The following is a 13,170-nucleotide window of genomic DNA, read 5'->3' on the forward strand; positions in this document are numbered from 1 at the left end:
TGAAATATTATCCGTTCAATCCATCATTAACTTTGTTGGATGTGTTAATAATTATTTATTATTTTAAAATGTGATCACATAATTGTATATACTGTTGTAATACAAGACCATATGCATAAGAGATATGTATCACATCAATAACTAACTTAAAAAAAAATCATCACATGAATTTTTTTGGTATTTAACAAACTTATACTATTATTTTATTATTTTGATTAGTTTCTAAAGAATTCCATTTAGTTTTAAGTTTTCTTTATTTTAAATACACATTATTATATCCTATAGCATCTACAATTCTACATGTAGTAGGTCGCTTTATTATTTATTTTTTTGAAAACATGACAGTAGCTGTCATGTGATATTTATTAAGTCACTTTATTATATTAGTTAAAGCTTTAATTACACGAGTCTCAACAAAATGGCGAATTTAATTTGATGAATTATCGTCCGTCGATTTGCTTAGAAACCTTTTCAACATAAGATGGTCGGTGCATTTCAATTTCGGGAAATAAATCTGCTGTTATTCAGATTCCAACAACCGTTCACATTTTTCCCATGAGCAAATCTGGACGAAGAAATTTTTTCATGCGCGAATCTCAACGAAGATCAATTTTTAGCAGACGTATGTGTACGCTGGAAAATAGAGTGTGGAAATATCATCGAGTTGGCATGGCAATGACATAAAGAACTCCGCCGGAAAGAAGAACCTCGTGCTCTTTGCTTCTATTCTATTATATATATAAAAAGAAATCCTATCTATCGCCTTCGTCTCCCATTTTCTAGGGTTTCTTTGGAGAACTCCAAGCGCAAAAGCTCTCTGTAGTCCATACATACAAAGGAAGAATCCTCTTTTCTTTTAGTACCCAATAATGGCTACTTACTCTTCTCTTCTCCGATCTGCATCTCCAATTGTTGCTGGATCTCGCGATCTCTTCGCTTCAAACAGTGCATGTCGCGTTTCCGATTCTTTTAAGGTCATAAAATTTACTCACTTTTGGTTTTTGGTGGTGGTCTCTTTAACTCTTTTGCCTTTCATTCCTTTTTTGTGGGCAATTAGAACTGATGAAGTCTTGTGTAGAAATGTGATTTCTTACCTTATTCCTCTTTAAGGCTTTGATTTTGTTGGTAAATGTCGTTGGATTAATTCCTTAACCGTGTCTACTTATCGGACAGTAATATATCAATTGATTTGTTTAAAACTTTTAAGGGAAATACATATAATTGGAAGTGATTTTTGTTAGCTTTATTTCTCGTTTACTGGTACCATTATTTCTGATTTGGGTTCAATCCAGTCAATGCCACCTTTATTCTTTACGTACACGCATAGTGCACAGTTCCAAAAGAAATGCTTTAAAATGATGAAATTGGTAAAAATCTGCTATACTATTGCAACTCCCCTTAAACTAATATTCTGGAATTCTGATAATTTTTGTGGTCAGGTTATTTGCATTAAGAGTTCAAGTGCTTTTGGTTCTATTCATGCATCCTCTTCACAGTTGAGTCCTTCACTTAATTTTAATTTTAAAAGAGAAATTTTGTGCTTACCCATAAAAGACCTTAACTGTCCAAATTATTCCTGTAAAATGAGAACTCTTTTTTTATGGTTTTTTTCTTTCTAGATAATGGTGTATATGAAACTTTGAGATTTTCATGCCACACAAGAAATTATCCTTAATAAACCCTATTATATATAGTTTTATTAGATAGGTATGGACTTTCTCACCTGTACAATCTTCCCCCAATAATCATTAGTTTTTTGGTCTAAATATAGTGCTAGACATGTTGAGCCTGTCAGAGCTACTGCTACTCAGGCTCCTCCTGCTGTCCCTAGTAAGTTTTTCTTTGATTAATATGTTTTATGGTTTTATTTGTTGTATGCAATTTTCTGTTTGAAATTATGCTTTTATTTATCTCCGAAATTTTGGTTTCTTTAGAGTCATCTAGCGGAGGCAAGACAAAGGTTGGCATCAATGGTAATTCCTATATGTTTTATTAATTTTACACCAGCTTTTGTCTTTTTTAATTTTTCTTTTTTCCACTTATGAATTAAAATTTTATTTTACATTTAGGATTCGGAAGGATTGGAAGATTGGTACTGCGCATTGCTACAATGAGAGATGACATTGAAGTTGTTGCCGTAAATGATCCTTTTATTGATGCCAAATACATGGTATGTATTGGATATGCACTGTACCAGGAAGCTGGGTACCCAACCATAATATTAAGTTTTTTGTGTGGCAACATAATGCTTAGGTTTGTTAAAACCTTGTTAATATGATCAAAAGAAAGCTAAGAAGCATGCAAGTATCTTACCTTTCTGTTTTCTCGCACACTTACGTGTCAGATGTAAATACCAGAGATTGTAAGCTTTATTGTGTACTATATTTCTTGTTATAAGATCCTGGTTTACATCAGATTATTGTGAATTTGGTAGGACTAAAGATATATATTTTTTTATTATTTTTCAATTTTTATATTGTACAGGCATATATGTTCAAATATGATTCAACTCATGGGCCATACAAGGGAACTATTAAGGTGATTAACGAGTCAACCCTTGAGATTGATGGGAAGAAGGTGTCTGTTACATCCAAAAGGTTTGCTATTGTCATGGCTTATCTTGTTATTTTGTTTTCTATACAACCTTATTGGTTAAAAAAAAGTAGCATTTACCATATTGCTGGACTTGTACATAAACACATTATAACCATATTATCATTTTAAAAATAAGATAGTGTATAATGCAATGCTTGGTGTACATATAGAGATCCAGCTGAGATCCCATGGGCTGATTTTGGTGCTGAGTATGTTGTGGAATCTTCTGGGGTTTTCACTACTGTCGACAAAGCTTCAGCTCACTTGAAGGTTCTATCTCAGTGTTTTCCTTGTTTTTCTTTGCAATTTTTTTTTTCATATTGTAATGTGCCATACCCATTTCATTTCCAGCTGAACTTTTTATGGTCTTTTACAGGGAGGTGCCAAGAAAGTAGTAATATCTGCACCTTCCGCTGATGCGCCTATGTTTGTGGTGGGTGTAAATGAGAAAACCTACAACCCTAGCATGAATGTTGTCTCCAATGCTAGTTGCACCACCAACTGCCTTGCTCCCCTTGCCAAGGTATTGTAGCTAGTCATACCATTTACATGCATCTGTGTGGATAGTGACTTGCGGCTTCATCTAGAACTCTTTTAAGTGTTGTTTTGTAATAAATAGGCACTGTATAATCTTGTCCGATAGTTACTGTTCTTCATTAGCATATAATCATACGACAAAATGCAGGTAGTGCATGAGGAGTTTGGCATAGTTGAAGGTCTCATGACTACTGTTCATGCAACCACAGGTTGATTTTGGCTCTATTTTTTTTTTCTTAATTCACTATATACAACTACATATGATTCTTTCTTTCCACAGTTGGTGGTAATTTATGTAAAATCATGGAATTTATGCTCCTATTTTGGATCCAGCAACACAAAAGACAGTGGATGGACCGTCCATGAAAGACTGGAGAGGTGGCCGTGGTGCTGCCCAGAACATCATACCCAGCTCTACTGGTGCTGCTAAGGTAAATAAATACCCAGCCCTTAGGCTATGTAATTATGCTTCGATTCAAGTTTAGCTTCATTTTTACCTTAGTATATGCAGTTTAGCAAAAAGGATAAGTTTGTAGAACTAGTTACGAGAAGGGTACTTGATGAATGATGCAGCTCCTAGTTCTGTTCAAGTTTTGGCCTGAACATAAATGATTTTGACCTTCTTACTCCTATATTTATGTTTTGTTGAAAGATAAAAAAGAAATTATACTCAGTGCTGTATAATTTATACTCTACTGAAGATATTCCAGAAAATGACTTGTTTGATATCTGTTTACAGTAAGGTTTTTTTTTTTTCGATTGTTGAAATGAGAAATGATTTTAGATCACCCAAATGATTCAATCTTGGATGTTAAGAGATAAAATTGTAATATTAAGAGTACTGCTATGGTAAGTTGGTGATGCATCAAGGACCGTGCTTGTAAATTTTCTCTGTACTTTTATTTTTTTAAAACTTGAATTACCTGGATATAATGCCAGGCTGTAGGGAAGGTGCTTCCGGAACTAAATGGGAAGCTAACTGGCATGGCTTTCAGGGTACCAACACCTAATGTTTCAGTTGTTGATTTAACATGCCGCCTTGAGAACAGCGCCTCGTATGAAGATGTCAAAGCAGCTGTCAAGTATGTCTCCTTAGTTTTAGTAAATATGCTCATATCACAATGAATACTTGTATTGCTCTCTCCTTAACCTGCTTGTTCTACAAGTTCTTTGTTTATGGGGGTTGTTCCTTCCGCTAATCCCATTTGGATATTACTTGGCATAAGTTTCCTGTTTTTCCTCTGAGTTCTATTTCTATTTGTTCTTTTGGCTCAGTTGGTCAACTGAGCTAAAAACTGAACTATAACACAGAGGTTTGTTGGGTTCAATGGGCTTTCTGTATCATAAATAATTTTGGGGCAATTGTGCATTTTTCAGGTATGCATCAGAAGGGCCTCTGAAAGGTATACTTGGCTACACTGATGAGGATGTTGTTTCCAACGATTTTGTTGGTGACTGCAGGTAATTATTTTCACTATCTTTTCCCGTATCAGAGCAAATTTTGTATTTTGAACTGTTAAAAATGCCACGATGCTCCCTGGCTGTCTGGTACTAAATACTATGTTGGCGATATCTTAGGTCGAGCATATTTGATGCCAAGGCTGGTATTGGATTAAGCTCGTCATTCATGAAGCTCGTCTCCTGGTACGACAATGAGTGGGGTTACAGGTAATATTCTATTTGTTTCTTTTTTCAACAAAATTAAATCTCTGTTCTCTCTCCATTGTTCAACTTTTTCTCAGAAAATCTATACTTCAACCTTTCCAATCGTAACTAATTAGTAACTTCCCTTTCTTAAATTCAGTAACCGGGTGTTAGATCTGATTGAGCATATGGCACTGGTGTCTGCTAGCCACTAGGGCATCTTTTGTTCTTGGAATGATTTAGATTACTATTAAAGTTAAAATTTTGATGGAAGGAAAGGCTTGTTTTTATTTTTGAGATTATATAATAATTATGCAGCAGATTAAGCTGTATGTTCTGTTTGTAGTGGGATGTTTGGAATTGACTCTTGAGATTTCATAGTTCTTCAACCTTAAACCCTTGCATGTTAACCTAAAATAACTGCAAAATCTTTAGTGAGATGCATTTCCTGTGTAATGTTGTCATAGTTTGGAAGACTTTTTAGTTGTTAGAATGGTTCAGTTAATTTGGTTTTAACTAAATCAAATTTATTTTGGATAAGTTGGTTCGGTTGTTTGGATTAAAATAATGAGAATTTGATATATATATTTTTTAATTTACATCTTGATTTCAACAACTGAAAATAAAATAATTTAAACAAACTGAAATGAACTTGAGGTTTTCATACTAATTCGGTTTGTCTGAATAAAATAAAAGTTCGTTTTATTTGTTTTGATTTCTAATTTGGTTGATCAGGTTTTTTATGCACATGTTTTAATGTGTAAATTGAATAAGGATTTAGTCGGACAAATTGTAGTTTTGTTTTAATCAATTCGACCAATAAGTACTTCAAATAGTAGTTGTGGTAAAGACTATTATCATTGGACTCGTGAAATCGGAATAATTGTTTCTGCTAGCATCATCTTCTATTGGAGGTTCATATTCAAGCTTTCCATATAAACTAAAATTTTAAAAATTACAGATTATATGGGGATCAATCAACAACAACTATCTAATCCACGACTCATTTCTCCTTTAAAATAATTACCTCAACCCAGACAACATCATTTGTGTCTAACAATAATAAAGTAATTTATTATTAGAAAGCGTCTAATTGTTTACAACTAGTTATTCATAGTTTGTTCACAAAAAAAATTATCATTTAACTTGTGTAAATCCTGTAAAATTTCAATTCTATACTGTAATCTTATATAACAAATCATATACAAAATGCACTTTAAAATTATAACATCCAGCGGGACCACTTGTGTACTTGCAACTTGCACAACTTGGCGAACTAACTGTATTTGCTGCGGAATCACTTAGTGTACTTCTCTAACTTATAGTTAATGACAATTTTAAAACTTTCTAGAGCATTTTAAAACTGAACCACTTCTCAAACTTACAGTTTTTTCAAATAAACTCCAGAAATTATGCGAAATTATTTTTTTTGCATCAAAATTATTTTTTTGAAATTAAATTTATTTTATTTTTTTTGAAAAAAAAATTCATAATTTTTTTTCTTCAATTATTAATATTTATATATGCATTTATAGCCTGTAAATTAACACTACACATACTGTAAAACATACAGATGCAAACTATAGAACTTCAATACTGTAAAATTCTCAAATGCAAACTATAAAACTAACATATACAAACTATAAAAATGTAAACCATAAAACTGAGATAAACATAATGCAAACTTCCATACTATAAATTTAAAAGATGTAAACAGTAAAACTAACAGATGCAAACTATAAAACATCAATACATCAACTATTCACAACCACATTGTTAAACATTAGTAACTGTTCACAAGCATAAACTATCACTATTAAAAACATCATTGTTCAACAGTAGCAAAAACAAACAATAACATTCTAAATACAAATTCATACATTCCACACAAGCATATTATTCAACATACAAAATTTTTTACTTCATAACCCTTTGTTTAGTATTGTTTGATGAGTTAGAAGCCTCATCACTAGAACAATGCATTATTTAGAAATATCATCCTGCAAAAAAAAAAAAACAAAAACAAATAAGATTATAAAACTGTGAACTATATCCTGTAAAACACTCAACATATCATGTAAAAATGTAAATTATATCCTATGAAATTGTGAACTACATACTGTAAACCTTTAAACATCAATAATAATAGATAATATAAAATGATGCATATATCATGTAAAACTGTGAACTATATCCGGTAAAATAATCTACATAACATTTAAACTTGATTCATATATCCTATAAAATACTGTATAGATCCTGTAAATCTATTAGAAAAATACTGAAAATTTAAATAAATAAAAATGTTAAACCAGATCCTGTAAATATTGCATATATTTGTAAACTATTGCATATATATCATGTGAAACTTAAACAGATCAATACAATAAAGAAAAAGTAATATAATGCATAGCTCATATAAAATATATGATATATTATGTAAAACTATGAAACATATCCTAAAAAATAATCTACAATAATTTAAAGCCTAACTGACCAATCATATAAATTAATGTATAAAACCTATAAACTGATTACATGCATCCTGAAAATTTAAATCCGTAAATAACTCACTCAATTTAAATTTCACTGCTGCCCTTCAATCAAAATTGCAAATGATAAAGATCATAGATGATTCGTCGTGTTCTTCTTTCAAAAGTGAAATCAATTACTGTAAAATAAAATATCGAATCCTGTAAGTTCTTTAATCAAAAAGTTCAAAACGACAACATTACGAAAACGATCTATGTAATTTTGAATTAAAATATCAAATTCAAAATAAAAAATTCAAATCAGACATTGAAATAATGTGAGATCCGATATTACTCACGCGACGGAGTTGAGCACGAGGTCTCTCTTGGAGAGATGACGTCAACAATTATCGCTGCTGATCTCGAGAACTCATCGAAGAGAGAGATAGGCGGAGAGAGAGATCGGCGAGGAGAGACCGTTGCGGCCGTCGCTGTGCGTCGCTTGAAGGAGAATCAAGCAAAGAAACGATGCAATTTAAATCGTAAATGATGAAGATCAGAGATCATTCATCATGTTCTTCTTTTAAAAGTGAAATCGAATACCGTAAAACAAAATATCGAATCAAGTTCTTAAATCAGAAAATTCAAATTGATAACATTACCATTTGTGTACCAGACGCAAGTCAATGCTCTCACCGCGATTTAGATTTTTTTTCCAAAATCAACGTGAGTCTCTTTTTGATGAATCTTGGCAGAGCTGCTAGATATGTATTAAGGAAATGCAAAACCAGCGAACCATTACATCTAATTATATGAAATTGTGAATTTAAATCAAGACACATAAAAGCAGTCAAAAGAAAACAAACACCAGCGCCGACCCTCTATAACTTGTTCTACCAGTAAGAAATCAATGCAAGTCTCCGCGAGTTTTTTTGTTTTTTTCAAAATCAACGTGATTTCTCATAGTGGATTTGATTCCTTCGTCAACGTGAGTCTCACTGATGAAAAATGAATTTTCAGAGTTCGATCGAATTTTAGATCTAGAAATTTTTGTCTCCGTAAAGTGAGAAAAAAAAAAAAAAAAAAAATCGCCTCAGAAAGAAAACAAGTTGATCGAAGGAAAATTTTGAAAATGAGATTTAAAAAAGTAAATAGAGGCACGAAAAGAAGGTTAAATAGACAGAGTAAGTGGTCAGTTAGAAGATGGGACCGGTGTCCGTTAAAATTAGTTAAACAAGGAATGGATAAAACGTGAACAATGTGTTGTGGATAGAAATCTTTTCTCTAAAAGAAGAGTCATGTGAAATTTTTTATTCTTAGACGTATTCACTTCAAATAATTTTTAGCATAAACATATCTAGATAATTCGTTTTAATATAAAACTAGTTGCTTGCTTTTAGTATTATAACTATGGAAAATAGACCGTACGTGTGACTGTTTATTTTAAAAATATTAAACGAGTTACCTTTAACAAATTCTTATGAAAACTTAGGTAATTTATTTTTAACATTATTTAGTTCTTTTTAGCACAATTATAATTCATGTCTGGTGATGGTTCATAAATCACGTGTATTGAGAAATATAAATATATAGGCGTTAAACAGAACAATGAAATATAAAAGAAACCAACTAATTTTTTACAAGAATAACATTTTTGTTAAAAGTACAGAGTCTTTTGGTAATTTTTCTCAATTATTATGTCTTAAAAACAATTAACTGTTAAAGATAATTAATTACATATAACACATATATGTTAAGAAAATTAAATATTGGGCGCATCCATCAGTCCCTGTTTTCTGCCGTTTCTATAAAGTTGCCATTTGGTCTCTGCTAATTTAAGTTTGTACATGTTTGGTCCACAAAGTCATTTTCCAGCAGAAGAAATTGATCAAGTAGCAATCTGTGCTGATGTGGCATAATTCAAATTATTAATTTATTAAGTTTGAAAAATGAAAATTGGTGGAAGTCCTCATAAACGCTGTTAGTTTGAATTGGACCTTTTAATTGAAGATCACTCACTCACTCAATTTTCTTTTTTTTTTGAAAACTTGATAGTAGCTACTCATTCATCTTTCTTTGGAATAAAAAAAATGCTGCGGAAGCCGAAATGGTTTCCAGACTGAAGGGGTATTCGGCAACGCTCCTTAAGGGATCAAGGATTAAGATTTTAATCCTTGCTAAGGAGCACTTATTCGGTGAAGTAAGAGGATTAAGAATGAAAACTTAATATGAATAAAATATATTATGTAGTATGTAAAGACCTAAATACTCTTATATCAAATGTATCATTGTTGCTATGCAATTAAATTAAGAAGGCTCATTACATTATAATATAGTTTACATAATTACATTTAATTAAAATTAAGTAATTTAGTCAATAAAATCAATAACTAATTGTATTTGCCCAAAATTTAGATTGAGCGGACAGTCCTTCACCAAAAACATTTAAAAAATAAAAAATTTCATTTTTTTTGGCAAATTGGCATAAATTGGCATTCATGAACTATGGTAAGATTCATACAACATCAGATATGGGAGCAACGCCTATGCTATCCTGATGCATTCCAGAAACACAATTGACACAACAAAGTTGGGAGTGCTGCAAATTTTACATATTACAATAAAACAAATGCCCAAAATAATTACATTAAAGCATCATAAACTGATCACAACAAAACACAATTGATACATACTTAGATTTGGTGTTTGAGAAAAAAATTTAAGTTTCAATATCATACTCACTTATATTTGTTTAATTAGCAACTAGTTCATCTGAAGCGATATCACTAAAGCGTTGGTATCAATTCCAACGATTAACATGTACCAATTGCACCTGCAATAAGAACAATTTAATATTAGTGAGCAATAAGAACAGATTAACATGTACCAATTGTGCCTTGGTATCAATTCCAACGAGCACCAATTGGTCGTAGTATTACGAACTGGTATGTACCAAAAATGGTACCGATAACTGTTAGGCTCGATTTAAGGAGTAAATTATATGAAAATTCTGAACACCACGAACGCAGCAAGTTTGAATAGTTGTGGGCTTCACGCTAGTCTTTTTTATGCACTGATACTGAAAATAAATATGATTAATGAAATGAGTCAAAATTCAGATTGACTAAATAAGACTAATAATTCACCGGTACAGAAGGCAAGAATGATACCGCATCTGTAAGCCCTTTGGATCCTGCAAAGAAAAATATTATAGAATAAGAATTATGTTGAGAATACGCAAATTGGTATAAATTGACAAAATTAATAATAAAAAATTATCCTATAAGCACAAATAAATGCTAATTGTTCTTTTGTTTTCTCTAGAATTTGGTCTAACAGGCGTTTTCACCTCAAATTGCACAAATTCTACATCATCCAGAACTTCATTCCAAATTTGAAATAAAGCTAACTTGAAATCCAAATTTTGTTTCAATTCATAACAGCCTACAAGACCGCTAACTCTGATCATGACAAAGAAACTTCGACCAAAACACCTGATTTGGAAACAATAAATCAAAGAAGAGAACGAAAATCTGGTAAAAGAGAGTTTTAATGAGTTTGTTGTCGGCGTCGAAAATCTTAACAAATACTTTCCCCACCACCTCCGATGCAATAAGAGGGAATTTTAAACAAAATGAGGCAACAAAAACACATCAAGACAGATCTCGATCAATAGAGCGTCTCGGTGTGAAACCTCCTATGACATCGAATCGGTTAGTCTGTCGCCGGTGAGCTCGTGAGAGAGGCAAAGTAGCAATATGTGCTGATGTGGCATAATTCAATTATTAATTTATTAAGTTTGAAAAATGAAAATTGGTGGAAGTCCTCATAAACGCTGTTAATTTGAATTGGGCCTTTTAATAGAAGATCACTCATTCATCTTTCTTTAGAATAAAAAAATGCTGCGGAAGCCGAAATGGTTTCCGGACCGAATCATTCAAGCATCAAAGTTGAAACCTTGAACTGTATAGTCTGTATATGGACCACAATGGAAGGTGCATCAGAATTTAGGGTCCGTTAACGCAATTTGTTAGAAAAGAAAAAAAAAAAATACAAAATTGAAATAACGGCGCCGTTAGCCACTTTTCTCTGGAGAAATATATCTGTGCAGGGGACCCATCGTCCATCGAATCAGGAAATAATTCCGTTGAAGAGATGATGTGATGTGGCTAGGGGTGTCAACGGGTACGATAAGAGTTGGATGAAGGCATTTTTTATACCTGTACATGTTATAAATTATTTTCATCCACAATCTAACCTTATCCGCTAAACCCTAAACTCTAAACCTTACCCGTACCTTACCTTTATCAATTACTAGTGTCATACCCATGCATTGCAACGGGGATATATTATAAGAAACAAATATATCAATGAAAATAATAATTATCTAAAAATTAAAACACATGTTAATAGAAAATTTATATGATTATGTATTTTTAATTAACTTTAATCGTTATCTCTGATAACAATTTGATGATGTGATAATTTTTTATTTTTTAAGTACCAATGATATCAAATAATAGCTCCATTCGAATCTAATATCAAATATCATATAACAATTCAATATCAACATATAATATGATATCAAAAAACATAAATAAAAAGTGTTATCGTGTGTATGTATAGGACACACACACACACACATATTATAAGAAAAATATATATTCATACACATGTTCCAATTTGTTTTCAATTTATAACACACACACACACACATTGATATATTCTATATCGGAAATATATTATAAATTGCCCGCACCAATATGTATAGAAACAAAGAAAGAGAAATAAGGAAATAAAAAAAAATGATTTCCATTGTGATCCGTATAGAAACGAAGAAGGAAACAATAAATAAAAAAATAGAAGGTGGAGTCTTCTCAATTGAAGATGAGAAATATGAAAAAAAAAAGAAACAGATAAATATATCGCTAAATTTTAGAATTTATTCAATTTTAATTGTAACGTATCGTGCGGCAGCATATGTGGTGGGCATGTTTTTAACTAAATTTAGACTTCTATACATAAAACATATGCATTTAATCAAAAGAAGACAAAATATATAATTGGAGAGCTTAGATTAAATCCAAAGTTTCATCTCTCAATCGTAGCCGTTGGCGGATCGGACACCCAACGTGCTTAATAATAGAATAGAGATAGTTGTTGAATAACGAAACAGTAGCTGGTAAATAACGGATAATGTTAATATAACAATTATTTTTTATTATTTCCTAAATAAAATATTAAAACATATTCATTTCACACATATGTACGCGTTTTAAAGATCTAAACTTTATTGGAATTTGCTAGAATTTATTTACGTTTTCATTGGTTAATTAAATATAACACAATTATCTAGAGTAGTTGGAAAATGAATATTCATTACTCATTAATATATATAATATATAATTTTATTTATTTTATAATTACTCGATCGGGTAACAGGTATGGAATAAGCTTTTCCCCCTTACCCATTTAAATAACAAAAAAAAATCTTTACCCGTACCTGTGTCCGATAAGTTTAAGAAAAATAATCTTATCCACACTGGCGAAGATGATTTCTTATTAGAACTCAGACGGGATAGAATCCCATATTATTGGTTGGGTTTAGCTTACCCAATTTCTTAAGTATCGAGGTCAGATTCAATAATTCAGAATGAAAAAAAGACAAAATCGTTCCATTATGAGTTTCAATTTATTCATTTTGAATCCTTTCTATCTTCTACTTTTTTTTTATTTCCTTTTTTCTTGGATTCTTGAACCTATGAATTTATATTATTCCATTTCAATCTCTTTCCAATACCTCCCAAGGAAAATCCCCAATTGGATCCAAAATTGACGGGTTAGTGTAAGCTTATCCATGCGGTTATGCACTCTTGAAAAGGAATAACTTTATGAAAGATCCTGGCTTTTGTGCTAGATTCTT

The 13,170-nt window shown here is 31.5% G+C and overlaps 1 protein-coding gene across 1 annotated transcript; it reads left to right on the forward strand.

Moving 5' to 3' along the window:
* The first annotated feature begins 671 nt into the window (after positions 1-671).
* On the forward strand, positions 672-5,172 carry GAPCP-2 (glyceraldehyde-3-phosphate dehydrogenase of plastid 2). Its single transcript, XM_078310341.1, has 14 exons — positions 672-974; positions 1,440-1,495; positions 1,772-1,830; positions 1,935-1,973; positions 2,070-2,170; positions 2,485-2,597; positions 2,766-2,865; positions 2,972-3,118; positions 3,281-3,341; positions 3,466-3,563; positions 4,072-4,214; positions 4,510-4,593; positions 4,711-4,800; positions 4,937-5,172. Exons 1-14 carry the CDS (start codon positions 870-872, stop codon positions 4,989-4,991), a joined length of 1,251 nt encoding a protein of 416 aa, XP_078166467.1. The 5' UTR covers positions 672-869; the 3' UTR covers positions 4,992-5,172.
* Positions 5,173-13,170: the final 7,998 nt, after the last annotated feature.

The sequence above is a fragment of the Carex rostrata genome, chromosome 11, assembly GCF_964058835.1.
Source record: "Carex rostrata chromosome 11, lpCarRost1.2, whole genome shotgun sequence".
NCBI lineage: Eukaryota > Viridiplantae > Streptophyta > Magnoliopsida > Poales > Cyperaceae > Carex > Carex rostrata.

What these genes read in the sequence shown, in the direction of transcription:
- GAPCP-2 (XM_078310341.1), top strand. Translation starts at nt 870, where the DNA reads ATGGCTACTTACTCTTCTCTTCTCCGATCTGCATCTCCAATTGTTGCT. An exon ending in GATTTTGTTGGTGACTGCAG is followed by an intron (nt 4,594 to 4,710) that starts GTAATTATTTTC and finishes GCGATATCTTAG; the next exon opens with GTCGAGCATATTTGATGCCA. An exon ending in GACAATGAGTGGGGTTACAG is followed by an intron (nt 4,801 to 4,936) that starts GTAATATTCTAT and finishes TCTTAAATTCAG; the next exon opens with TAACCGGGTGTTAGATCTGA.